Source organism: Cotesia glomerata, linkage group LG8, assembly GCF_020080835.1.
Source record: "Cotesia glomerata isolate CgM1 linkage group LG8, MPM_Cglom_v2.3, whole genome shotgun sequence".
Classification (NCBI taxonomy): Eukaryota; Metazoa; Arthropoda; class Insecta; order Hymenoptera; family Braconidae; genus Cotesia; species Cotesia glomerata.
Window position 1 is genome coordinate 8895954 of NC_058165.1, and position 27849 is coordinate 8923802.

At 32.8% G+C, this 27849-nt stretch overlaps 1 protein-coding gene and 1 long non-coding RNA gene across 3 annotated transcripts; one reads left to right on the forward strand and one right to left on the reverse strand.

The window, feature by feature from the left end:
- LOC123270393 (cysteine-rich protein 1-like) lies at window positions 1–27805 on the reverse strand. Of its 2 annotated transcripts, none has more exons than XM_044736427.1 (3): window positions 27626–27805; window positions 216–368; window positions 1–139 (listed from the first exon to the last, which is right to left on the reverse strand). In XM_044736427.1, exons 1-3 carry the CDS (start codon window positions 27663–27665, stop codon window positions 102–104), a joined length of 231 nt encoding a protein of 76 aa, XP_044592362.1. In that variant the 5' UTR covers window positions 27666–27805; the 3' UTR covers window positions 1–101. The 2 variants fall into 2 exon arrangements, with proteins under 2 accessions (XP_044592362.1, XP_044592361.1); XM_044736426.1 differs by lacking the exon at window positions 27626–27805 and adding an exon at window positions 492–738.
- On the forward strand, window positions 20570–21289 carry LOC123270396. The gene is made up of 3 exons (XR_006510591.1): window positions 20570–20609; window positions 20918–21066; window positions 21158–21289. It is a non-coding gene; the product is annotated as an uncharacterized LOC123270396 (long non-coding RNA).
- Window positions 27806–27849: the final 44 nt, after the last annotated feature.

A 27849-nucleotide genomic window follows, 5' to 3' on the forward strand; every position in this document is an offset into this window, starting at 1 on the left:
TTTTTACTTCAAAGTAAAATTTATTGTATTTCAAACATGAAAAATTATTTTTACATTAAACTTGATAATAATAGAATTACAGATTAGATTCATGAAGAAAACTAGTGCTTATAACAATCGATGCTTCCATATCTAAATCCTGTAAAGATTCATAAATAATGTAATTTTCATCGTAGATAAAACGAAGTAAAATGAAATAAAATAAACTAAATTACCTTCAGGACCAAAAAGAGCTGAGTAACACGGTTTTTCGCAGTAGGGTTTTCCTCCATGCTCAAAATATTTTCCGGCTTCAAGGGTCTTGTTGCATTTTTCGCACCGGAAGCATGATAAGTGCCAGTCTTTTCCCATGGAAGTTTTCCGCTCCGCTGTAATTTATTTTAATAAATAATTACCATATATTAATATTAATTAACACATTCCACATTACAGATTATATATTATACATTCGATACTTTCAATCCTCCAATTGGATAATTAAAGATATAGACCTTTACTCGGTGTCATGAGGATACGACGGTAACAATGCTGCCAGGTAAATGTAGATCCATTAGCAATTTCGTAATTATTTATTTGAATGACAATACCCATGAGTATCTGGGGTGTACTCGCAATTATTTGACGCGTGAGAAAATAATAGATACCCATGGGTTCTTAATCTTTATTTCCACATATATTCATATATGTAGGTATTGTCATAGCGCGTTCATTTTCCGCATCTCTGTGACTGGGACATAGAAAAATATTTATTGTTTGGTTGATATTCATCAGTACTTGGAGTTAAGTAATGTTAAGGATTGTAATTAGCGTTAGAGTAAAATTTTTGTGCGTTGAAAAAAATATTTGATTTAAAAGAAATATTTGTGGTACAAGAAGAAATAAGAACAAAATTATTTTCAAGAAAATTGGTTGTCTTCATTCAAGAATTTCTCGTCTTAAAACTCGTTTGTTTTTTTTTTTTTTTTTATTTTAGCGAAGATAAATTTAAAATCTGATGATCAAGAGAATATTATCTTTGTGGAATACTATAAAATTCGACAGTAAGAAGCACTATTCTCTGAAACATAATTATTTCCTTATTCTTTGAGAATTTTAGGGGCAGGGGGGAACTTGAAGGAATTTTTAGTTTTCGAGGACCCAAATATAGTAAATCGCCTTTTTTGTTTTTAAATTATATCCAAAGTAAATAGAACAAATTTTCAGTTTCCGTTAAAAAAATTTTTTCCGTGAAATTAGAATAAGCTTCGAAAAAATAAAATTCTTATCGACAATTGAGCTGAAAAATTTGATTTTTATCCTAATGAGTGGTCCATATGATTTAAAATAATATATTACATACTTAGGGCAGTAAAGTAATAAATGTCTCAAATCATATGTAATTGTTAGTCGAGGCGAAGCCGAGAAAAAATTTTTTTTCATGAAATAATTTTTTTGATCTTTCTACACTCAAATTGCTGAAAATCGTTTGAATATGTTTTGCCAACTCTTTCCAAAGTAAAGAGAAATTAAAAATAAAATTCATAAAATGCCTATAATAGGATGCTTATTGAAAATGTTAAAAAAAAGTTTTAATTTTTTAACTTCTATGATATTTCAAATGAATTTTTAATAACTATCTACAATTTGAGAAATAATTACTAATACTTATTTTGATGAATATGAACGATCTTTTTTTACAGAAAAAGAAGAAATTCTCCATCGTAGAACCAATCCTCTTGATTAGAAATATCATTTTGTTTCAAAACAACTTTAGTATTTCTCATAAACTTTTTCTGGTTTGAATAAATTTTTTTCTCAGTATAATGCACTTATTTTGAAAAACTAAGACTGATAAAAGCGAATCAAACAAAAAAAATGTGGAACCACTAAAATTTGATCTTTTTTTCCAGAAAATATTTATAATGATAAAAATGATTTAAAACATAGCAGAAACAGAATAATTATAAGAATTACTATACATCTAAAGCTACTTTAGTATTGAAAAATATTTTCTGAAGTCAAATTAACCTTATTTTCCGAGTATATTTATTTTTTATCCGATATAAAAACTAGCGAAATGTAGTTCAGTATGAATAAACCGAACTGTTCTACACTAATAGAAAATTCAGCTTGATACAAGAAAATAATCTCAAACCAAGATAGTTTTTGAAGAAACTAATTATCTTAAGTCAAGTAAAAACTGATTCTTGAACCAAAAAAACTTCTTGGTTCAATATTTTTAACTTCCCGCTAAGAAAATTAAAAATTTTCAAAAATCGGGAAGTTATTGGTTTCACCCGGTTTTTCGAAAATCGAGTTTTCATCAGATCTCGACGTTTTGAGGTCCTAGGAAGCTTCCCTGACTATTCCCGCGAGGGTGTCACTATGTCTGTATGTGTGTGTGTGTTTTTTTTTTTTTTTTTTTTTTTTCAGCGGGGGGAATCCTTTTTGCGGATTCCAGGCATAGCTGTTTTGCCTGGATATGTGAAGACTCGACGCAGCGTCATACTAAAACTCGACGCTAACGCCCCTACTCACTAAACCCTAAACCCCTTTTCTTCTTTCCTCTAATCCCTCATGGGAACCGCCGTCAAGCATTACTTCGTGAGGGGAGGAACTAGCTAATGCTCTTCCTTCTGGTGGCTAAGGTGTTAACTACCTTCCTTCTATCTTCTGATATTTGCTCTTCTTCTTTCGGTGGAACGCAAGTCTTTGAGGACTTCTGTTGCAAACGTGTTGGTAGCGTTCCAGACAGCTTCTGATGACAACATTGCTTCCACTAGTGAATCTGGTTGCATTCTCTGGTTCAGGATTCTCTCCAACTCTTCACGCTGTGGATCGAAACAAGGACATACAAAGAAGACGTGCTCCGCATCTTCAGCAACTCCTGGGCAGGACAGGCACTCCGAAGAGTCATCGTGCTTAAAGCGGTGTAGATACTCTCGAAAACACCCGTGTCCCGACAACATCTGCGTAAGATAGTAATTGACCTCGCCGTGATTCCGGTTGAGCCAAATGTCGATCCGAGGTATGAGGCGGTGCGTCCACCTACCCTTCTCTGCATCCCATTGTAGTTGCCATCGGCCTATGCTGTTCTGCCGTTCTTCAATTTTAAGTTCTTCAGGGCTCAGTGCAGTTGACCTTTTTCGTTGGTAAAGGGCTCGTCCTTTCCTCTGCTAGAACTCTAAGAGGTAGGGTTCCGGCAATGACGCACACTGCTTCTTCTGATATAGTGCGGAAGGCACTAGCTACTCGTAGGGCACTCAGTCGATATATTGGTCCAGCTTTTCTCCATGATTCTTGGGTTTCCAGTGCATCAGCCCAAATGGATATTCCGTAAGTAAGCACTGATGTGACTACTGATGACAATAGTAGCCTCCTGCTCTGCATTGGGCCTCCGATGTTAGGCATCAGCCGTGCGAGACTAGCCCTCACTACTGACGCTTTGGCACTGACATGTTCCACCTGCTGCTTGAAGTTGAGTCGTGCATCCAGCATCACTCCCAGATAACGGATAAATGGCTGTGATGTGATTTCTTGTTCTCCGACTCTCAACTTGATGGTTTCTACCGTTTTTCTGCTGGTGATGAGCACTGCCTCGGTTTTATGCTTGGCTAGTTGCAAGTTCATCATGTCCATCCACAAATTGACTCGTCTGAATGTAATATCAAATGCGATTTCTATCTCTTCGAGGTGCTTTGCGACGATCACGACAGCTACGTCATCCGCATATGCTACAAGTTTGACTCCCGTGGGCAATGCTATTCTCAGGAGGCCATCATACATGATGTTCCATAGCAGAGGACCTAAAACTGATCCCTGTGGCACTCCTCCGGAGATTTCGTACACTTCCGTACCGTTCTTCGTGTCATATTTCAGAACCCTATTCGTGAAGTAGCTCGCTACCATTCTGCGAAGGTATCCTGGTACGTTTTTTTCTTATAGAGCCCACATAACGCAGTCCCAGTTAGCGGAGTTGAAGGCATTCTTGATGTCCAAAGCAGCCACCAAGCAGTATTTCACGCTTCTTTCCACCCTTCCATCTCGTTCCGGCGATTGCATCCTTGGCTGTATCAACAACCAATTTGATCGCATCCAGAGTTGACCGTCCTTTTCGGAAACCAAACTGGTTCTCTGCCAGGAGTGGATCGACTACAGCCTCTATTCTCTGATGGATTATGCGCTCGAATATCTTGCCGGCCGTGTCTAACATGCAGAGTGGTCGATAGGATGACGGTTCTTCCGGCGGCTTTTTCCCCTTCAGAAGTAGCACTAGCCGTTGCTTCCACTTCTGGGGAAAAGTCCCTTCCTTCAGGCATGTATCGTAAACGTCCAGGAATAATGCCGGTGCTGCCCTAAGGATTGATTTCAGGGCAATATTAGGGAATCCTTCCAATCCCGGCGCCTTACTATTCCCTACTCGATTGCCTGCCTCTATCAACTCGTCCAACGTGATAGTTGGGATGTCTTCAGGGTTGAGCTGCTCCAACTTGTAAGTGAATACCGGCTGTTGGGGAAACAGCGCAGTAACAGTCTTCTCTAGGAGCTGTGAACACGTAGGTGATGGCATTGGCTGGCATTTCAGGTGGGTCATAATCACCTTATACGGTCTGCCCCATGGATCTTTCTCTACTTCTGCGACCAGTTCCTTCCAGCAGCGTCTTTTGCTTTCTTTATGTCCCGCATATCTTCTTTATGTCTTAATGTCTCTGTTTAGTTCTCGACGGGCCTTTTTATACTCTGCCAACAGCTCTGCGGAGTTAGGTCGTCTGTAGCCATGCTGAGACTTTCTTCTTTTTTTAAGACACTCTGAACGTAGAATGCTAATGTGATCGTTCCACCAGTGCACCGAAGGTCTTGAATTCATGCCACGTTTCCGAGACATACTGGCGTCGCAAGCCTGGGTGACTCTTCTCATTAGGTCCTTGGTCTTCTCTTCAGCAGTTTCTACGATGATCGGATCGCACTCTAGGGCTACTACTAAAGCAGTGAGGTCGAGAGATTTAACTGTCCACCCAACCGCGCTGGCGTTCCGCGCTGGCGTTCCTGTTGACTCTTGTTAAATTCTGGCCAATTGATATTTCCCATAGTATCGCACTATGGTCACTGGCTGTGTAGATGTTCAATACTTTCCAAGAAAAACCTCTTCGAGCTAAGCAACTGCTGACAAATGTAAGGTCGACAATTGAGTTTACCTCTCCCTTAGTATACGCTGGCGTGTCACCGGTGTTAAGAATGATCACGTCCAGTGTGGCCATTGTCTCGAGAAGTGCTTTTCCACGTGTATTAGTGAACTTGCTGCCCCAATCTGCTGCCCAGGAATTGAAGTCACCAGCTATTGCCACGAGAAAGTGTTTTCTTGCGTCCTCAGTTAGCCGATCAAGGAAGTCTTCAAACTGTTCATTAGAGAGACTAGGTGGTGCATAGCAACTGTAGAAGCGGAGGCCATCTACCCATGCTGCTACGAAGCCGGCTTCTTTATTGTTGATTGTTCTCTGAAAAGGACATTTACCGCAGGACCAGATGACGGCTTTGTTAGTGCTGTCGGATTCCCAGGGATGGTTACTCAGGTGTCTATAAGGCTCACTTATAAGTGCTACGTCTGCCTCTAATTCGCGCACAGTTTGCATGAGCAGGTCATGCGCAGCCTCACAATGATTGAGGTTGACCTGCAATAACTTCATGTTCTTGACTTCGTTATCTTCTGGAGCGCTTCTTGGAAGACGAGGCATCTGTTCGTGCCTGCATGGTGAGCCGCCTTTTCTACGCCATACTGTTCAACACACAGTGCACATTTAGCTGGATTTTTACAATCAGCAATTTTGTGTCCTTCTTTTCCGCATCTTATGCAGTGCTTAGACCGGTCGACTTCGCTTTTGCACTGAGATCCAAAGTGCCCAAAGTGTCAGCATTTGAAGCATTGTATGGGTCTCTTCGTTGCTCTCATTCGGCAATTGACCCTGCCGATCCTTATTTTGCAGTTTCCCTCCAGTAACTTTTGTGCTGCAGCTGCTAGTAGTAACACTGTGACTGTCTGCGTACCCCTAAAGGCTTTACGGATTTTGATTGCCTCTAGTGGGATTTTACAACTTTCTCCAGCTTCCCTCTTTAGAGCGGTCTGAATATGCTCTTTCGTCGTGTCGTCATCGACATCTCGGATCTCGATGATCTCCTGTGGTCCTTTGCAGATCACTTTGGCCTCCTCCTTAAGGATGTCTGCGATCGTCTTTTGGAGGGATTGGCCTTTGTCAGTGCTCTTCCTCGAAATCGTAATCAACAAGTCGCCACTTCTGGTCTTGTTGATCTTATCTACCGTTGAACGAACCTGCTCATCTGGGACGTCCTGCTTTATGCGACGCAGAATCTTGGCATACTTTGTTTTCTCGGCTGGGCGGATGATCAGTGCGTCGGGTCTGATCCATTTGCGTGGTTTTTGCCGCTTAGGCTCTGGCCTGGGCTCCTTCGGCGGCTGCTTTGAGAGTTGCTCTCTAGCTAGCTTCTTCTCCTTCTTAGACTGTACTTTTTCCCAATCAGTCGCCTTCTTAGGTTTGTCGCCCTGCCCTGCCAGTCGTTGGGGAGGGCTTTTTTTCAAGTCCTTCTTCTTTGTGACTTTGTCGGTTGGCTCTGGCGAATTTCGGTCCTTTCTCTTTCCAGGCCATGTGTCAGTCTCACCCTTGTCCTCAGCAGCAGATTCGCCGTCACCGTCGGCTCCAGGGTCCATTGCTTCTTCCGTCTCAACTTCAGTTTGAATGCGTCGTCGTGATGACTGCCATTCCTTGTCCAGTTTCTTGAATCTTCCAAGAGCATTGACTACACCGGTTGTCTTGGTCTTTATCTTTTTGTGGATATTGACCTTAGTTTGGACAAACTCTTGCAGCTCAATGGTCAGCTTTTCGAGGCGCTCCAGCGATTGCGTTCTCTTCATTTCAGCGCTTACTTCAATCGCTGCTTGTTGGGCATGAAGCCTGTTTCCACTCTTGTTTGTTTCCTGTAAATTTCTCATACTTTTTGATTTACCAGCGCATCGTACGGAGTGGAGCGGGTTGTCATAACTAGAAACGGGTGTACCCTCGGAGATAGTACTCCCTGAAGCCTAGCCGACACTTAGCCAGTCCCGGAATACACGGACGGACTAGACTCGCTCGGGGCGGTGAAGATTCCGATCTCTAACACTCACTGCGTACTTCCTGATCAAGGCCCGAAGTGGCTGGCTCTTGATCCGCTAATGCAACTTACACCTCGGCAGAGCAAGCTCACATCAGCCGTAGCCTGCATCGTCGGAAATAACCGACACGGGTTCCGGACACTCCCAGTGAGTTACAGCAGGGAACGATCGGCTTGCTAGGTCAGTTAGTGTGACCAACCTATTAAAGGGGGGGGGGAGTTTTGTCCACGGGAGCGTATTTTATTTGGCACCTACCCTCTGTACCTCATCAAATAAGAGACCTAGTGTCATCCAAGGACAGCAAGCGTTCTCCCATCCGCTACGGGGAGACGCGCCTGGTAGCAGTTTCTTCTCTGCCGCAGGTGTTTGTGTGTGTGTGTGTGTGTGTGTGTGTGTGTGTGTGTGTGTGTGTGTGTGTGTGTGTGTGTATGTGTGTGTGAGTGTGTGTGTGTGCGTGTGGGTGTAAGTATGTAAACCTCTTATAACTTTTGAACGGTTGAACCGATTTCATCGCGGTTGGTGCCATTCGAAAGAGCTTCGCCAAACTTAGATTTCCTGATAATTTGAACCGATTCGGATTGATAGATTTTGAGAAATTTAAAGAAATCTAAAAAAAAAATAGGAAAAAAATTTTTTTCAGAAGTAATTTTTTTGGAATAACTTTTGATTGGCTCTACCGATCGATTCCAAAAACTAATCAGCTCTCAACCTTGAAAAACCACGTTGATCGCCGCCAATCCGGTCAAAATCGGTTGATGGGTTCGAGAGATATCGTGAACGAAAGAAAACCAAAAAAAGTGTTTTTTTGGAGTTACTCCGAAATTTCTAGTTTGACCAATTGAAACTTAAAAATTCTTTATGAGGCTTAAAAAACTGCGTAGAATGCCGCCAACTGCGTAAAAATCGGTTTATTCATTCAAAAGTTATTGTGGTTTGAAAATTCAAAAAATAGTGTTCTATGAACTTCTAACAGACTTTTGAGCTCAAAGAGCTCAAAAGCATAGAAAAAGTATCTTTTTGAGCTCGGAGAGCTCAAAACAGCACACAGATTGTATTTTTGAGCTCGAAGAGCTCAAAAAAAGCGGCCAGTTATTAACGGAATTAGCGGGAAGTTGCAGGGATGGCCTTTAGAGTCAACCGTTTTCCTAATTTTTTTTTTTTTAACTTCCCGCTAAGAAAATCGAAGATTTTCAAAAATCGGGAAGTTATTGTTTTCAACCCGTTTTGCAAAAATCGAGTTTTCATCAGATCTCGACGTTTGAAGGTCACAGGAAGCTTTCCTGACTATCCCCGCGAGGTTGTCACGGTGTCTGTATGTATGTGTGTGTGTGTGTGTGTGTGTGTGTGTGTGTGTGTGTGTGTGTGTGTGTGTGTGTGTGTGTGTGTGTGTGTGTGTGAAAGTATGTGAACCGCTTATAACTTTTGAACGGCTTTACCGATTTCATCGCGGTTGGTGCCATTCGAAAGGGCTTAACCAAACTTAGATTTTGAAAACTATTTGAACCGATTCAGATCAATAGATTTTGAGAAATCTTCAAAAAACTAAAAAAGAAATTTTTTTCAAATGTGGTTTTTCTGGAATAACTTTTTAACGGCTTGATAGTTCAACTCAAAAAACTAATCAGCTCTTAATCTCAAGAAACTACGTCGATCGCCACCAGTCCGGCCAAAATCGGTTGATTCGTTCGAGAGATATCGTGAACGAAAGAAAACCGAAAAAAGTGTTTTTTTGGAATAACTCCGAAATTCCTAGCGTAATCAATTCAAAATTCGAGATTCTTTGTGAGGCTTGAAAAACTGCGTCGAATGCTGCCAACCGTGTGAAAATCGGTTGATTATTCAAAAGTTATCGCGGTTTAAAAATTCGAAAAATAGTGTCTTACCAAATCTCTATCAGACTTTTAAGCTCGAAGAGCTCAAAAGCATAGGAAAACAATATCTTTGAGCTCAGAGAGCTTAAAATAACTAATAAATTGTATTTTTGAGCTCGAAGAGCTCAAAATTACGTCATTAGTGCAATTTTAAGCGCTTAAGTATGGAATTGGCGGGAAGTTGCAGGGATAGCCTTTCAGGGTCAACCGTTTTCCTAATTTGTTTTTATTAAATACCTACTTTTTTTTCTTGATAAAATACCAAACAAAACTAAAAAAAAAAAGAAAAAATTTTTTTTTGAAATTCAAAAATTCATATTTAAAAAAAACACAGTTCTAAAAATTTCAGGGTCTTTTAAGATCAGTACAAGGTACTATACAAAAAAAAATTGAGCCAAAATTTTAATGTCAATTGAGATTTTTGACGATTTTCAAAAATTTTAAATTCGACAAGTTTGGCATTTTTCAAAATTTTTTTCCAAAATATTTTTCTTTTTCAATAGCCCCAAGCGTCCCCTTTTAAACAAATGAAAGGCCATTCCCGTATCTATAATAACGTTCGAGATATTCCAAAAACAAAATTAAAAAACTTAAAAAATAGCGAAATTTTGAATTTGCATATCTTTTGAATAAAATTTTTTAATTTTTTTTATCTGGCAGAAGTTCGTTATATGATAAAAGAAAATTTCTGATCAAAATTTATCCAAATCAAAAGGGGTCAATTCCAACTGTAGGTCAATTTGACATGGAATGACCCAACTATATATTTTACTATTAAGTCGCAATAACAGTAGTAATCCTGTTGCAGCTACAGGAAAATCCTGTTGCTGTAAAAGGATTTTTTCCTGTTGCTGCAACATGACTGCCTCCTGTTGCAACAACAGTTAATTTTTTTCCGTGTACCATGATGTAAATATAGTCTGCAAAAATTGACTATACGAAAAATCTATTTGTAAACAATTAAAATTGTAAGTAAACTTCATATTAGTGATATAAGAAAATTGATAGAGAATTAACCTTTTTTGTACACAGAAAAAAAAATTTACTTGAATCAAGTAAATAATTTTGAAGAATTTCATCTTCTTGTTTTGAGTAGAAAAATTCTTAAATTGAGAAATTTTTCTTGGTTCAAGGAAATTTTACTGAATTCGAGAATTTTTCGTTTTGATTCAAGACAATGAAACTCTTTAAAATTATTTTTTTGGTTCAAGAATTTTTCTCTTGAATCAAGTTAATTTTTTTTCAGTGTAGAGATTTACATTTTTCTTATAACTTTTCCATATTTTCTATATTTTATTCTTAGGTGAAGTATATTATATATAGGCTGTTTTATTTGAAAATAGTAAATTTTTTGGTTGAATTTGTAAATTCTCGAACGGGAAATTTTTTATCCTCTTAATTTTATTTCTTTGATTCTTGAATTCATTTCTTGAACCAGAGAACTGAATATCTTGAAACAAGAATGCAATTTGGAGAGAATATTTCTTTTAAATCAATTTTTTTTTTTTTTTTAAAGAGAAAAATCTTAAATTCATGCTTAAATTTTGATTAATTGATTTTTTGAATTAATTCAAACAGAATATCTTGAGCAAAGCAAGAGTGAAATTAAAAAAAAAATATTTTTCTTCAAAAGTAGTTTGTACATATGTAGGATAGTAGAGCTGTATAATACCAAAGTTTGTAATAAATTTGGTAGGTGATACACCAGTGGAGAAAAAAGCATAATAGCGAAAAATGCAGAGACGCGGTGTTCATACAGCCACAGAACACACAACAATAAAGTATCCGGCCGCGAGGACAACAACAAAGAACTTGACGGCCCGGCCTTTGGTTGTTCGAGGCAATAATGAGAAAAAGAGAGATGGAACTTGTTTCGGTGAAGAATGGCCAGCAGGAGTCTCTTGTCACATATAAACACCCACACACACACTCACAAATCCTTACAAATATGCATAGTATGGAAGTTTCTGCAGTCGTAGGAGTCGTAAGAGTCGAAAGACGTGCGCTCTAAAATAACCGAGGAAGATTACCTATACGCAGTATTATATAGCCCGAGCTGGAGAACCAAAAGAGTCGAGTCTGAATTGGAATCAGAGTAGAAAAAAAAAGTTAAAGCCACTGTAAAGGGGTAGAAATGTAAAAAGTTGCCGGCATGTAAAAAAAAAAACATTTTAAAAACTGTATGAGTCGGTGAGAGACGAGTGTAGGGTGGAAGAGCAGGGAGTGGTATGTATATGCAACGCATAGCCACCGATTGTTTAACGCCGGGCGCAACGATGCGTGCTGAGCGCAGTCTGTCGGCTCTCTGATGCAAGGAAATGCCGACGATCTGTACTGTCTATGTATCTTTGTACACATTCTCTTCTTACACTTCATGTTCTGTTTTGTTTTTTTTTCTTATTCTTTTTTGTTTTTTTCCGAGTTTCATGCTACTGTTCGGCTTCATAATTAGGAGTTAATTAACTAATGGTTTTGTTTTGTTAACTCCGAAATTTGCTAAGTGATTACTTGATTTTTATATTTTACGCGTAATAATTGTTAATTGGTTATTTAAATTTTTAGTTGCTTGTTTTATTGAAATTTAACTATGATTACAAATTTTACATAAATAATCTAGGTTATTACTTTTTTGCCCATTTGTATACATTTGTCATAAAACTTATTGGATATTTTAAAAAAAATTTTTTCGGTAGTTTAAAAAAATTTCTAGATTAATTAAAAAAAAAAAATGTATGTTAAACTAGAAGATATTTCTTAAATGATAGCCCAAAAAATTTAAGAAAGAAAAAATTTGAAAAAAATTGCAGACTTTTGAAAAATAGTTCTAACACTAGCTAAAAATTGAGATGATTTTTAACAACGTTAAAATTAAAATTTTTATTCAACAAAAAAACTGGAGTGTTATTGTAAAGAGATTTGAGTACTGAAAAAAGTAAAAAAATAAAATCTATCAAATGATTTCTTACTAAGTAAGAATTGCAGCGAATTGTAAAAAAAAATTATTTTATTGAAAATTTTACACTAGTGGTACTGGAAGTTGTTGCCAAAAAAAATGGCCATGTATTTTAAAATCGGATGATTTGTGTGAAGGTTATTGCAGCTTAAATATTTTCAAAAAAGTGTTACTGAATCCATCCTAGACTTTTGAGCTCAAAAGTGTATAACAATTCTGTGTTGAAGCTCGGAGATCTAAAAATAGCTGTAAAACCATGTTTTTAGTATATTTCATAGAAATATAACTATTGCATTTGTCCCCATGACGCAACTTTTGAAAAATTTTGCTATTTTCTGACTCAGTTCGTCAAGCTGATTCAGAAAACACCATTAGTTCAAAAGTTTATATATGTATGTATTTATATATATATATATATATATATATATATATATATATATATATATATATATATATATATATATATATTAGGGTGTTTCAAAAAAAAAAAAAAATTTTTTTTTTAATGGTGTTGAAAAGTTGAAAGTACATTTAAAAACAAAAATTTTGGCACCTATTAGAGTCCTTAATATTAATATTAAGGTTTGCCTCAATTCATTTGTAATTTTTTTATTTAAATAACACGAGAAAACTTTTTTTTTATTTTTGAATTTTAATTACTTCGGAATGGCTTGTTTACGCAATATCCCAGAGAGAGGTCTTATAGGAAATTTCACGCTCTACAAAAAACGTTTGAAGGTCAAAGTTCCTCAGATCAACCGTTTCAAAGATATTTGCAATCAAACATAACACCAATCAAAAATTTCAAATATTTTCCAATAAAATTGCAAAAAAAAATCATACTTTATATTGATATTGTTTTTTTTTTTGTAAAATCAATTGAATTCTGTTAATTTGAGATTTTAATTTTTTTTTGCTTATTTACTCCATACGTAACTCACAAAAAGTACAAATACATAAATATAAAGGTTAAAATTATCAAACAAATGATTTTTGGGTCTCTTTTATAACAAATTAATTTTATATTTCATCAAGTTTATAAATTTTTGTAAAATGAAAATGTAAAGTTCCTGATCACACTAACTAAACAAACACTCATCATTGCATTTTATTAAAAATGTTAAAAAAATTATAAATATATTAAATCAATTCAATCAACTATAAAATTTGATTAATTTTTTCCATTTAAAAAATATTGAATGAGCTTTATTCAGCTCCGTCGATAAAAGTAGTATATTCGTTTGATTTGAGTAATGTAGTTAGTAAGCTCTGTGTTGGTAAGCTTGGTCGTTCAGTACCAATTTCTCTTTGTTGCTCTGCTTTCAATGCTTTGTTCTATCTTCTCGTCATTGTCTTTCTTTATTGATACTGATTGTTATTTAAATTCGTTATATTATTAATTTAATTTGCTTATAATTAAAATATATAAGTTATAAATTTTATGATCACAATGGTGAAAACAGTGTACTTGATTGTTGATGTATTAAGTGAATTTGGTGGAAAAAAATTACCTTCATTGAAAGAGGTTATATCACTTTTATTTTATTATCTCAAAACGAAAAATTTTTCAGCGAAAGAAAGCATATCAACCACTGTCGACAAAGTTTTCGAAATTTGGTGTGTGGCACAAATCCCGACAAGAGAGAAAAGATCTGCTTTTTTAAAACTAACCTCAAATCACAATCGATGGAGGAATTTACAAAAAAACTGTAAGAGGAAAAAGTCAAAATCTCAAAAAAAAAAAATGAATCCCTTTTTCGGGACGAATTAAATGAACTATTTGATATAGCTCATGCTGATGTGCTAAATTTACTGGATAAAGAAAAAAGATTATTTTATATGGGACAAAAATCTTCCAGTCGACGTGGTTTTAATCTCATATAATTCTTAGCCAATTCCAGAAGATGTTGAAGATATGGATGTTGATGTAAGCGATGAAAATAATAACTACAGTAATAGTGATAACAATAATGAAGAGAACATTGATATCAATTATAATAACAATAATGATAGTGGTACATTTGATGTCGGAGAGTTCGGTAATGACAATGTTGACTATTCTTGTACAGTTGAGACTGATAATGTTGTTAATCATGAAATATCAAGTCAAACATCTAAGTTATCCCAGAAATCTTTGGAAAGTAATACTTCTCGTATAATCTCTGATTATGAAGATGAAATTCCAAAACAACAAGTTCCTAAAATTGATCTAATGACACCAGAACTTGCTGCGGCTTTGGATAGAGCTAATGTGAGTAGTAGGTCGGCGACTTACATTTTTGTTGCTTTATTATCTAGCCTAAATATTGATTGTGCAAGCGTAAACTTCAGTCATTTGACTATTCACCGAGCACGGGAAAAATTTTGCAAAGAAGCGACGTTAAATCTGAAAACTAATTTGGAAACTGATAATTATGTGCTACATTTTGATGGAAAACTGTTGTCAGATATTACAGGCATAAAACAAGTTGACCGGCTTCCTATTATTTTATCATCATCAGGTAAATTTCAACTGTTAGGAGTCCCCAAACTAGAATCTGGAACTGGACAAAATCAAGCTTCAGCTATTATTACAACAGTAAAACAATGGAATATTAATACTGATAACATCAAAGCATTGTGTTCTGATACTACAGCGTCAAATACGCTGTAGTATTTTGGAAGTTATAACACCAATCAAAGATGAAATTTTGAAATTCGTTAATAATCAAATAGAAGTAAAATTTTTTAATCCAGCGCTAAAGAATTATTAACTGATGTTAAAGTGAAACATGAAAATTTATGAAGTTCCGTATAATCATCGATTTTACACTTAATAATTAACCCCGTTGTAAATAAAAATATTGGAAATCAATTTCACATGATTATTACACTCTTAATCATCATTAACGATTACAATTGCATTTGTAAAATATTTTGTAACTTTTACTTCACATCAGTTGATAATAATTAATGTTCTTTACTTTGAGGTTGCAATGTAATTAATTTTATTTTGACTTTGAACTTTTTTTGTAGATGGATCATTATCGTGATGATTACCGTGAACTCCTGCAATTATCATCGATATTTTTGAGTGCTACTACCACAAATATTACATTTAAGCATCCTGGAGCCGTCCATCATGCAAGGTGGATGGCTAAAGCAATATATAGTTTAAAAATTTTTTTATTTAGAAATGAATTTCGTCTTACTAAATCAGAAATAGCTGGATTACGAGAACTTAGTTTATTTATCATAATATTCTATTTAAAAGCTTGGTATGCTGCACCGTGCGCTATAGCAGCACCTAATAATGATTTAACTTTAATTAAAGAATTAATTTCATATAAAAAATTTAATAATACTATTTCACGGGCATGCTCAGAAAAATTAGCCGATCACTTGTGGTATTTAAATAACGAGTTGTCTGTTTTATCTCTCTTTGACGAAACTGTTTCAGTTGAAACAAAAAGAAGAATAGTTCATGCTTTAAAAAACTGTGAAACCAATGAAACTAAAACGAGTCGTTTTATAATCGATAAGAAAAATTTAGAGTCATTATTAAATAAAGATCTTAGTCAATTTGTATCAATGAGATCGATAAATCTGTTTAAATCGTTTGATTTGTCGTATGATTTCATTGATGAGGATGTAACTTTGTGGCCTCAGAATCTAAATTACAAAAGAAACTTGGAGTATTTTGAGAAACTTCAAGTTGTAAATGATGTAGCAGAACGCGGCGTGGCATTGATAGAGCAGTATAATCGATGCTTAACGAAAATGAAGAACAGCTTCAGTATTTATTGCAATTAGTGACAGAACACAGAAAACGATATCCTAATTGCAATAAAAATAATTTTATAAAACTGTAATATTTTCAAGTTAGAAAAAATTTTATGAATTGTTGTTAAATATTGTTTTTTGTTATAAAAAATTGATTGTTTAATAGAATTTATTAGTATTTGGTAGAAAATAAAATAAATTTTTTATAAAAGAGACCCAAAAATCATTTGTTTGATAATTTTAACCTTTATATTTATGTATTTATACTTTTTGTGAGTTACGTATGAAGTAAATAAGCAAAAAAAAAATTAAATCTCAAATTAATAGAATTCAATTAATTTTACAAAAAAAAGAAACAATATCAATATAAAGTATGATTTTTTTTTGCAATTTTATTGGAAAATATTTGAAATTTTTGATTGGTGTTATTTTTGATTGCAAATATCGTTGAAACGGTTGATCTGAGGAACTTTCCGTGGAATTTCCTATAAGACCTCTCTCTGGGATATTGCGTAAACAAGCCGTTCCGAAGTAATTAAAATTCAAAAATAAAAAAAAAGTTTTCTCGTGTTATTTAAATAGAAAAATTACAAATGAATTGAGGCAAACCCTCATATTAATATTAAGGGCTCTAATAGGCGCCAAAATTTTTGTTTTTAAATGTACTTTCAACTTTTCAACACAATTAAAAAAAAAAAATTTTTTTTTTTTTTTGAAACACCTAATATATATATATATATATATATATATATATATATATATATATATATATATATATATATATATATATATATATATATATATATATATATATATATATATATATATGGTTTATCAACTAAGTCACGTGCGGCAACTAAGGTTCATGATTATTGCCCAGCTTGTGTTGTTGATGTCTCACTGGTATTAAAAAAAATTAGTGGAAAGCTGAATAAAATAGATGATGTAGATAAGAATGTTGTTAGTTTTGGAAAAAAGCTCGACAATTATAATGATAAAGTTGACAAACTAATAACTGAATATGGTCTACTGCAGAAAAATTTCAAGGAATTGGAGGTTAGGGTTACTAAAATTGAGAAAGCTACACCTGCTGTTGATAATAATCTTTTGCAAGAAGCTACAGCTATTGCTAAAAGCCTTGCTGATGGTGATTTGGAGGCTAGGACGCTGCAGCTGGAGTCACGTTCGCTTGAAGATGAGTTAACTATCACTGGTCTTCCTGAATTGGATGGAGAAAAACTTGAAGGCGTAGTTGTGCAATTGACACAAGTTTTGAAAGTACCTGTTAGTGAATCTGAGATTGCTATTGTGGAACGGCTTGGTAAGAGGAGTGGCAGGGGTCATCGCAGTGTTCGTGTCAAATTTAACAGCCTGAAGCATGTTAATGAGTGCGTAAAGAGTATTAAAAACAACAAGGTGAAAGTTAGTACGTTAATGCCTGGTGTTCAGCTTCCTGATGCCGATGCTACGATATATCTTCATCGTAGACATCCATCATTTCTGTACAAACTTCGTCTTGAAGTTCGAAAAAAGTACCCGACAATTCATCCCAAAAACATTTGGATCTCTCATTCTTTTGTGAATGTTAGGTACGCTGATAACAAGCCACCTGTTAAGTTGAGACCTTCAACGGGAACAGGTCCATTGGAGGATCTTATTCAATAACGAGCTACTGCTCCCTCAACGTCTTCAGCTATCTCGATCCCTACTGTGTCTATGGCCTTGCTTTTGAGTCTTTCGATTTGTAATTTAAATTTTTAGTTCATGGCATACGAATTTGGAATGCTCTGCCAGCTGAGACTGTGGCTGTGGATAATTTGGTTGAATTTAAAAATGCTTGCTTCAATCATTTCTTTCAATGTGATACTCTAATTTGAATTAGATTAAATTATATTTAAATTCGATTTTCACTTTCAATTTCAATTGGAATTCTTGAATACCTATGCGTCTTAGATTTATTTGTATTTATTTTAATTATCACTCTGAATTATGGCTTTAAATTGATATTAAATTAAATTATATTTTATAATTATAAGATCTTTCTGTCTATCACTAAAAAGCTGTATGTGAATGTTGCATTAATTAATAATTAATTTGTACTTAGTTTTACTATAATACGTAAAAATGTAAATCAATGTATTATTATTGCTGATGGTCCTGAGGGAGCTTAGGCTCTAGGAACAATAAAATTTATTATCTATCTATCTATCTATCTATCTATCTATCTATCTATCTATCTATCTATCTATCTATATATATATATACTAGCGGTTTCCCGCCCGCTTCGCTGGGCGAATTGAAAAGGAAATAAATTAAATTTTATGTTTTATTTTTATTTATTTTTTTTCATATTTTTTATATCTCAAATTTCTTTTCTATATCTCATGTGTTTAGAAAATGCAATGCTTTTAATCTGTTACATTTTCGCGATCCCGTAATGAGAACAATTCATCGATTATGTGTCATCAGCAAAAATAAAATGTATGTAAAATTCTTAGTCCGTTGACTGAATAGCTATATGTAATGTTAAATTTTGGAAACGTTACAATGACTTTTTTGCCGCTGCCAAAGAGACGATTGTTGTAAGAAAATATCATTATTAAGTAAGAAAAATATTTAAATCCGTTGACGTTGGAGGCCATCTCGGTATTTGTCTGTTTCTCTTGAGATTCTATCAAATTTTATATTTGTAGGAACTGTATTTAAAGAATATGAATTTTTTGACAATTATCATTCCCGCACTCCTATGTGGGGGAGGAACTTCGTAAGATCCTATTCGAGATGATTTTTACATTATAAATAAAAGATTCCAACAAAACTTTGAGTCTATAAAAACTATCGATTGGAAATGAGAAATTTTCATTGTTAATGCCCCCGCAATCCCTATCGGAAGTAGAATTTTTTGGAATCCGTTTTGAGATGATCTCCTCACGACAAATGAAAGATTCCGACCTAATTTCGAGTTTGTAAAAGTTACAGTTTGAAAATGGAAATTTGAAATTCTAACACCCAGCCCCGCACTCCCTGTTGGAAATAGAATTGATTGAAATCCATTTTGAGATGATCTCTACATGACAAATAAAAGATTCTTACCAAATTTACAGCTTTTAGAAGCTATATTTTGGAAATTAAGATTTTTTTTTGTCAACACCCACCCTCGCAATCCTTATTGGGGGTGATTCGTCGTTAAATCCGCTCTTAGATTATTTCTACACCACATGTAGAAGATTTTTACCAAATTTGGAGTCTATAAGAACTATATTTTACAAACGGGAAATTTTCATTATCAATGCCCCCGCAATCCCTTAACTGAAATAGACATCATACACGAAGATTCTCACCGAATTTGGAGTCTGTAGAAGTTACAGTTTGGAAATGAAAATTTTAGATTTTAACACCCACCTCCGCAATTCCTATCGGAAGTAGACTTTATTGAAATCCATTTTGAGGTGATCTCTACATAAGAGATAAAAAATTTCTACCAAATTTAGAGTTTTTAGAAGCTATAGTTTGGAAATTAAGATTTTTTATGGTTAACACTCACCCCCACGATCATTATTGGAGTTGATTTGTTGTAAAATCCATTATTAGATCATTTTTATATCACATATAGAAGACCTCTACTAAATTTGGAGTTTATAGGAGCTATAGCTTGGAAATTAAAAATTTTAATTATTAACACCCACCCCCGCAACCCCGTGTGGGGTAGGATATCGTTAAATTCGTTTATAAATTATTTTTACATCACTTACAAAAAATTCATACAAAATTAGGATTCTCTAGGAGCTATAGCTCGGAAATTTTAAATTTTCATTGTTAACGCCCACCCCCGCAATCCATATTGAGAGTAGATTGTCATAAAATCCGCTCTTAGATCATTTCTACATCACATATAGGAGATTCCTGCCAAATTTGGAGTAAATAGGAGCTATAGTTTAAAAATGGGAATTTTCCATTGTCAACGCCCCCGCAACCCCCCTTGTAGGTGGAATTTCGTAAAATCCGTTCTTAGCTGACCTTTACACGGCGAAAGGAATATTCCTACCAAATTTCAAGTCTCTACGCTTTATGGTTTCAGAGATATCGTGATGAGTCAATATATAGGTGGAAATCTCTTATATATATATAGATTATATATTTTGAAACAGAAAAACGATTAAATAAAAATTCACCAAGACTGCAAGAACATTAAAAAGAAGAAATCACTTTTGGTTTGATTTCACTCACTTTGAATATCCATAAAATTAATTCTTAATTGAGTAGCATTTCACTAAATTATCATCAACACTACATTAACTAAAATTCTATTATTATTAAGGAATCAACTTATTAACAAAAAAAAAAAATAAAAAATTATAGATTATTTAACGTCACTCAATTAAGCTCACTTAAATCCGGTCTAATAGATTTTATTAAATCAATAAGATCAGTTTTTTTTTAATATTTATCGTGACAGCTGTCTGATAATATTTTTATTATTTTGACACAATAAAAAAAGTGTCAAAACAAATGTCATCCTAAATATAAGCATACTGAAGTTATGTATTTACAAATAATTAACCTATTTCAATTTAATAACTAAAATAATATATTTATAAACTAAAAAATTAATATTATTTACAAAGAATATTCAACCAATATTATTAATAAGTATATTTACAAAATAATTAACTAATGTAAATAAAAATAAAATTTAAAGTTCAATAAATAAAACAATAAAATAACCAAATATAAAATAACAAATTAAAAAAAAAATTTTTTCCAATTTTTTTTTTCGAAATGGATTTAAATAATTTGGATTTAGAACAATTAATAGTAAATGGAGATAAAACATTTGAACCTCACGATTGGTCTCATGAAATTAAAAAACAAATAATTGGTAAGTCAATAATAGTCATTATTTGTTTATTATGTTTGATACAAATCCATACATCATTGATCAATTTTTTTTGACTCAAGAAAATATATTGGATAGCTTTAATTATTTTAGTTATCGAATATTTTAGTTACTTATGTAACACTTTCTTTAGTGAAGAATATTTTCTTGACTGTAGAAAATTTTTTCTTGCTCTAAAACAACTTATGTCTTTCTGAATACTTTTTTCATTGATAATTAAATTTTTCTTTGAGTATAAGATCAATTAATTTCACAAAAATCATTAAGAATTTTTTTTTGTTCTTAAATAGATTTTGTCGACCAGATTGATGGGATTTATGTCGTTGGATGCACTACTATTGTGAAAATTTTTTTGAGAGATTGTCGCATTCATGAGGCAATGGCTTTTAAAGAATCACAAAGTGATTCTTATAGAATTGCATATGATCAAGCACGAAATGTAAAACATTAAATTTCCTTGATTAGTATTAGAGTTAATAATTAATTTTGCTTAATAATTAACAATAATAATTTCTTTTTATTTTCAATAGGGATCATTCATCAGGGCTCTTTATGACACCTTCTTGTTTTTTAAGGAATTCCGCGACAATTTATTCTCTTTAACCGAACAAAAATTAAAAAGATTGGCCAATCAAGAACGATTAAAATTTGAATGGAGAAAAAAAAATAATTCATAATTAATTATGATTCATTAAATTTTATTATTGATTTTAATACTCATAAGAGAATTTTATTTATTATTTATTGGCACCAGATGTACAGCTTGTCTAACAAACTCTGATACATCTTTCGCTTAAATCTACTTTTCTTACACTAATTTTATAATTTATTATTTTATTTTAGTATTCCAACTTGATAGTTAATCTATATTTCAATCTATAACGCTAGTAAATACTTTCTTCGACTTTGGGTCGTTTCCTTAGTTTCAGTTTATCGCATATAGCAGATTCTTTTCAAATTTGGAGCTTATAGGAGCTACAGCTCGAAAATTTAAAATTTTAATTGTTAAAACCCACCCCCGCATCCCCCTGTGGGGAGGGATATCGTAAAATTCGTTCATAAATTATTTTTACATTACTTACAGAAAATTCATAAAAAATTATGAGTCTGTCGGAGCTGTAGCTCGGAAATTTAAAATTTTCATTGTTAACGCCCACCCCCGCAATCCATATTGGGGGTAGGCTGTCATTAAATCCGCTCTTGAATCATTTCTACATCCCATAGAACAGATTCTTACCAAATTTGGAGCCTATAGGAGCTACAGCTCGGAAATTTAAAATTTTCATTGTTAAGACCCACCCCCGCACTCCTCTGTGGAGTGGGATATCGTAAAATTCGTTCATAAATTATTTTTACATCACTTACACAAAATTCATACAAAATTAGGAGTCTGTAGGAGCTAAAAGTCGAAAATTTTTAATTTTCATTGTTAATGTCCACCCCCGCAATCCATATTGGGAGTAGATTGTCATAAAATCCACTCTTAGATCATTTCTACCTCGCATATAGCAGATACTTATCAAATTTTGAGCCTTTAGGAGCTACAGCTAAAAAATTTAAAATTTTCATTGTTAAGACCCACCCCCGCATTCCTCTGTGGAGTGGGATATCGTAAAATTCGTTCATAAATTATTTTTACATCACTTACACAAAATTCATACAAAATTAGGAGTCTGTAGGAGCTAGATGTCGGAAATTTTTAATTTTCATTGTTAACGTCCACCCCCGCAATCCATATTGGGAGTAGATCGTCGTAAAGTCCGCTCTTAGATCATTTCTACATCACATATAGGAGATTCCTACCAAATTTGAAGTCGATAGGAGCTATAGGTTAAAAATGGGAATTTTCTATTGTTAACGCCCCCGCAACCCCCCTTGTGGGTGGAATTTCGTAAAATACGTTCTTAGCTGACCTCTACTCGGCGAAAGGAATATTCCTACCAAATTTCAAGTCGCTACGCCTTATGGTTCCAGAGATATCGTGATGAGTCAATATATAGGTGGGAATCTCTTATATATATATATATATATACGATATAACGTGGCTTATCCGGACGATAGCGTCTCTAATTCATAATGTATCTTTTCCAAACTCAACACACTCAATTTTTAGACGAATACCAAGGCCAAGTTCAGAGATGAGCTTAATCGGTCAAGTAGTTCAGAAATTACAGGGTTTCAAAATTTTTAAAATCATAAAATTTCATTTTTTGGCAGATTCTTCCGCGCATAACTTTTGAATGAAATAACTCATCGAATTTTTGTATATTGCATATTGAAGCCCATTAAACGAGCTTCAATTTTCATATCATTTCATTCTCCTCAACTTAAAATAACCTATTCGTCTGTAGGTTTTTAATGAAATTTTACTCTTGCAGTCGTTTTTTCGATTGATTTGTCCAATATATCTCATTAAAAACTATTCATATTTTTATCCTCATTCTCAATGAATTTTTGTTTTGTATACAATCCTAGTAGTTTTTTTTTTCTATTCATTATGAAATCTACTTCCATTTCGGCTGCCGAATGGCCTTTTTTTAAGTTTAAAGAGATAAAAAAACGTCGCAATAGGTAAAAATTTGGAGCGCTATGCATTTGAAATTAGAGGGAAGTTGCCGGGATGGCCTAATATTGGATCAACTATATTACTGATTTTTGTTATCGCTGTAAGATAATTAATTAAAAAATTAACTATCTTTATAATTTTGAAATCGGAATTTCATGTCGTATAGCGCCTAGCTGGGATTGCATGATGTATACGATTTTTTGTTTCTCAGACGAAAAAGTGTCAGGCAGGGTTTTATTAAAACCTATTTCAACCTAGTTCAACCTTAATAGCCTAAACTGGTTATATTCATAGTAAAAAAAAAGAAAAAATTATCATTTAACTGTTCGTTACTTCATGTTATTATTTGCATGACTGTTAAGGTAATGATAACTATTAGTAATGTTAATTTATAATTATACAAGAATATTGATATCGAAATGAAGATAGAAGAAACGACGAATAAAACACAAATTTCCGTTGAAAAAAACTCAGCTTTACTGGGATTCGAAATCGAGACCTCACGATTACGAAGCAAGACTGGATCCCCTCTGCTACTCGAAGACTAGTCATACAGTAGAAATATTTGTTTCCATTTAAGCTACAACTGACAAAATTAAAATTAACTCATGTGATTAAATATTATTATTATTTCTTATGTCATGGTAAATATTACTGTGATTATTATTATTAATTTTACAACGTTGCTTACAAAGTGCTTAAAAAATTTCATCGCGAAAATTGCCTAAATTTTTAACTTCCCGCTAAGAAAATTGAAAATTTTCAAAAGTTGGGAAGTTATTGGTTTTACCCCGTTTTTCGAAAATCAAGTTTTCAACGGATGTTGACGTTTTGAGGTTCTAGGAAGCTTCCCCGATTGTTTCCGCGATGGTGTCCGTTTGTCTGTATGTATGTAAGTATGCATGTAAGTATGTATGTGTGTGTATGTGTGTATCGCGATTGGCGTCATTCAAAAGGGCTTGACCAAACTTAGATTTTGAATATAATTGGGACCGATTCGAACCGGTAGATCTTGAGAAATTTAAAAAAAAACTACAAAAAAAAATTTTTTCTAATGTGTTTTTTTTTTAATAACTTTGAAACGGCTTCACCGATCGATTTCAAAAACTATTCAGCTCTTAACATTAAAAAACCACGTCGATCGCCGCCAACCTGGTCAAAATCGGTTAATTCGTTCGTGAGTTATCGTTGTCGAAAGAAAACCGAAAAAACTGTTTTTTCGGAATTATTTCAAAATTTTTCGTTTAATCAATTTAAACTTAAAGATTCTTTATGGGGCTTTAAAAGCTGCGACACAAAAATTATATTTTTGAGCTCTTCGAGTTCAAAATGTGAAAAACTGTGCTATTTGTTCATTCTTTAAATTTTTAATTTGGCAAACTATTCTTTTTAGCAATAAGGTCAAATTTTTAAGTAGAAAAACTTGATCTTTCGTATATTTTAAAATTATTCTTGCACAAACCATAATTTTTTATTTAAAGCACGAAAAGTATATACACATGAATAGTTAAATAGTTAAAATATCTGAAAATTATTTCGAAAAAATTCTGGAAGAAATTATTTTTGAAATTTTTATAAGGTATAATTTTGTAACATATCATTCGATTTTGATTTTTAAAACGGTATTCAAAGTAGTTTTTAGAGTAGTAATGAAAAAAAAAATTTGTATATACGGGTTTATGTTGAAAGGTTAAAGAAGCCCGGTAATTATTTTCGAAAAATATCAAAAAAAAATTTTTGTAAATTTTCAACCAGCTGTAACTTTTGGACGCGTCGATCGATTTTAATTTTCTAAATGGTTTTCAACACAGTTTTTAAAGCGAAAAAAGTGTATGTCCGGGCAAATATCGTTTGGTTAAGAAATTTAAATGTTATGTCGAAAAAATACTGAGAAAAAAAATTTTGTGAATTTTTAAACAAATATAATTTTTGAACGCGTCGTTCGATTTTAATTTTTAAAAAAGCATTTGACGCAGTTTATTAAGCATAAAAAATTTATAAATGGTTTTGTTGTGATTTTTTCGCACGCTTTACTGTAATACATTTTCAAAATAATGATAATAATTTTTATTACTCTTATTTATTTTAAAAAATGTATAAAGTTTTAATCTCTGTTTCACCCTAGGAAGCCTACGCGATAAAATTCTCATTAAACCCCAGCTCACTCTTCTACGACCTGAATTTAGATGAATAACGTTTAAACAGAGTTTTAAAATTTGAACTAAACCCCAACTCAATACTCCTCACCCTGATGCAAGACGAGTTAGGTTGAAACAGAATCTTAAAATTTAAACTAAACCCCGACTCACTATTCCTCACCCTGATATAAGACGAGTTAGGTTGAAAAAGGTTCTTAAATTAGAGCGGCATATGTCTACATCAAAGGAATCAGGCTCTACTAGGTTGAACTGGGGTTTTAAAATTTCGACTCGGGTAAAAGAGTGAAACAGAGTTTTATTAAGAACCTTCTTCAACCTAACTCGTCTGAAAACGGACTTAAGTAGACGTTACCAGAGTGAAACGGGGTTTAGTATCAATGCAGTTCCTTATTTCTTAAAACCTATTTCATTCTGTTTCACCCTGAATTAGACTATCCCAGGTTAAAATGGGTTTTAAGCGAAAAAAAATTTCGACTCGGGAATCTATTTATTTTTGCATCAATAACCAATATTAATATTCAGGCTCATTTTATAATGTATTTTAAATAGCCGCTTTTTATTTTTTTCAAACGTTGGCTAGCAGCTTATTCAGTTCAGAGTAAGGCTGAAACATTTTGACTCGGGATTTATTAAGAAAATTTGATACTATAAAAAATTTTACATAGTGATGCTCTTCAAGAATTTTTTTTATCGTTTTAGAATTATTAATATAAAATTAATTATATTGTAATTAAAAAAATTGAAATTTTGTGTCGTTTGGAAATTTAATATTCTATGCAATTTTATTTTTCTATCAAATAAATTACATTCAATTACTAAGAAAATTGACACAAAGCCTCAGGCTCAACTGAAGTATTTTTAAGATAATCGCAGTTTTGTTTCAATTAATATTCACAAAAAATTAATTACCGAGTACAAAGACCTTGTTATACATTTGATTGCTCAACAGCGATCTTATTCTAAATATGTTTTTAAACAGTCATAGCTTTGTGAGTGAACAAAAAATCTAACGAAATAAAATTACATTACTAAAATATTAGTAATTATTATTATTTTTTTTTTTTAACGGCCTACTCCAACATTATTTACATACTACGTATATGTATGCATGTATGTATGTTACTTTTAGCAGATATAGATAACAATATCTTGACAATAAGACAATTAAGTACAAAATACCGTTTGTGTGCTAGAATAAAATTTTCTACTATTATAGAAAGTCAATTGATTATTTTTTAGAAAATCATTACTATTACAATTTTATAATTCGAATATTAGCAATGTAATAACATTAATGTTTACAGCTGACGAAGCCATTGGAATGACATAATGTTTGTCAAGGTACACTATATATATATTTTTTTTTTTTCACTGTTCAAAGTCACAATATATGAGATCATTGATACTTTTGGAGTATTATAGTTTATCTTAATCCAGAATCTTTGATTTAATATTTTTTTCTGTAATCTTGTTGAGTACACATACATTACATGTATTGCTTTGAATTCTTATGTTTAAACAGAGAATGTAAAAAAAAATAGTGACAAATTACTTATAAAAAATTTGATGGTATTCAATTAATTTTTAAAAATAAAATATTCCGATTCAATTATTAAATATATAAAGTACTTACTAAATTTTTCGAATATTATAAAAAATAATTCAAAGTTACAACAGTAATTTTTTACATAAATTATTCAGAATTATCAATATTTATCAAAAATCTCAATTGTTTTCCTTATGTAAAAAATAAATGAGAGTTTATTTAATTGCAAAAAAAATAACTCAATTAAAAAAAATATTGAAAAATTCCAGAATATTAAGACTAATCCTATGAATCTTTAATTTAATAATTTTTACTCTTAATCGATTCTCCCACAGATCTACGTTCCATGTACTTATCATACATAAAAATGAAACTAAAAATAATAATAATAGTTCAGAATTCTTAAAAATTATATTGTTGTTCAAATTTAAAACGGTTAAATAATAATAAAAATAATAACAATAATGATATAAATAATAGCAAAATTAATAACAAAAATAATAATAAGAATTTTGTTGGAAACAAAAAAAAATATAAATGACCTTACATCACCAAATATTAATATGAGTTTTATCAAAAATCAATAATAATTATTTTCTCAAACAAAATAAAATTCTGCACGAGATACTACAGGTGTAATAACTCCCGCCAATAAAGTAATTAAAAAAAGAAGAAAAAAAACTAAAAAAGTAAAAAAAAATATAAAACGCAATAAAAAAAAACTTACCAAAAAAAACAGGTTTGTTACACTTGGGACAGATAGACATAATTGATGAAACAAGTGAATTAAATGAAGGCAATAAATGTATTAATAATAGTTATTAAATAAAGTAATGAGTAATGAGCAATAAGTAATAAATAATTATGTTTCTTGCAGCGTGGTCAAACGCAAACTGGGCATCTGGGTAAGGTACAAGCATAAGCATAAGCATAAGGTAACAAGATACCACC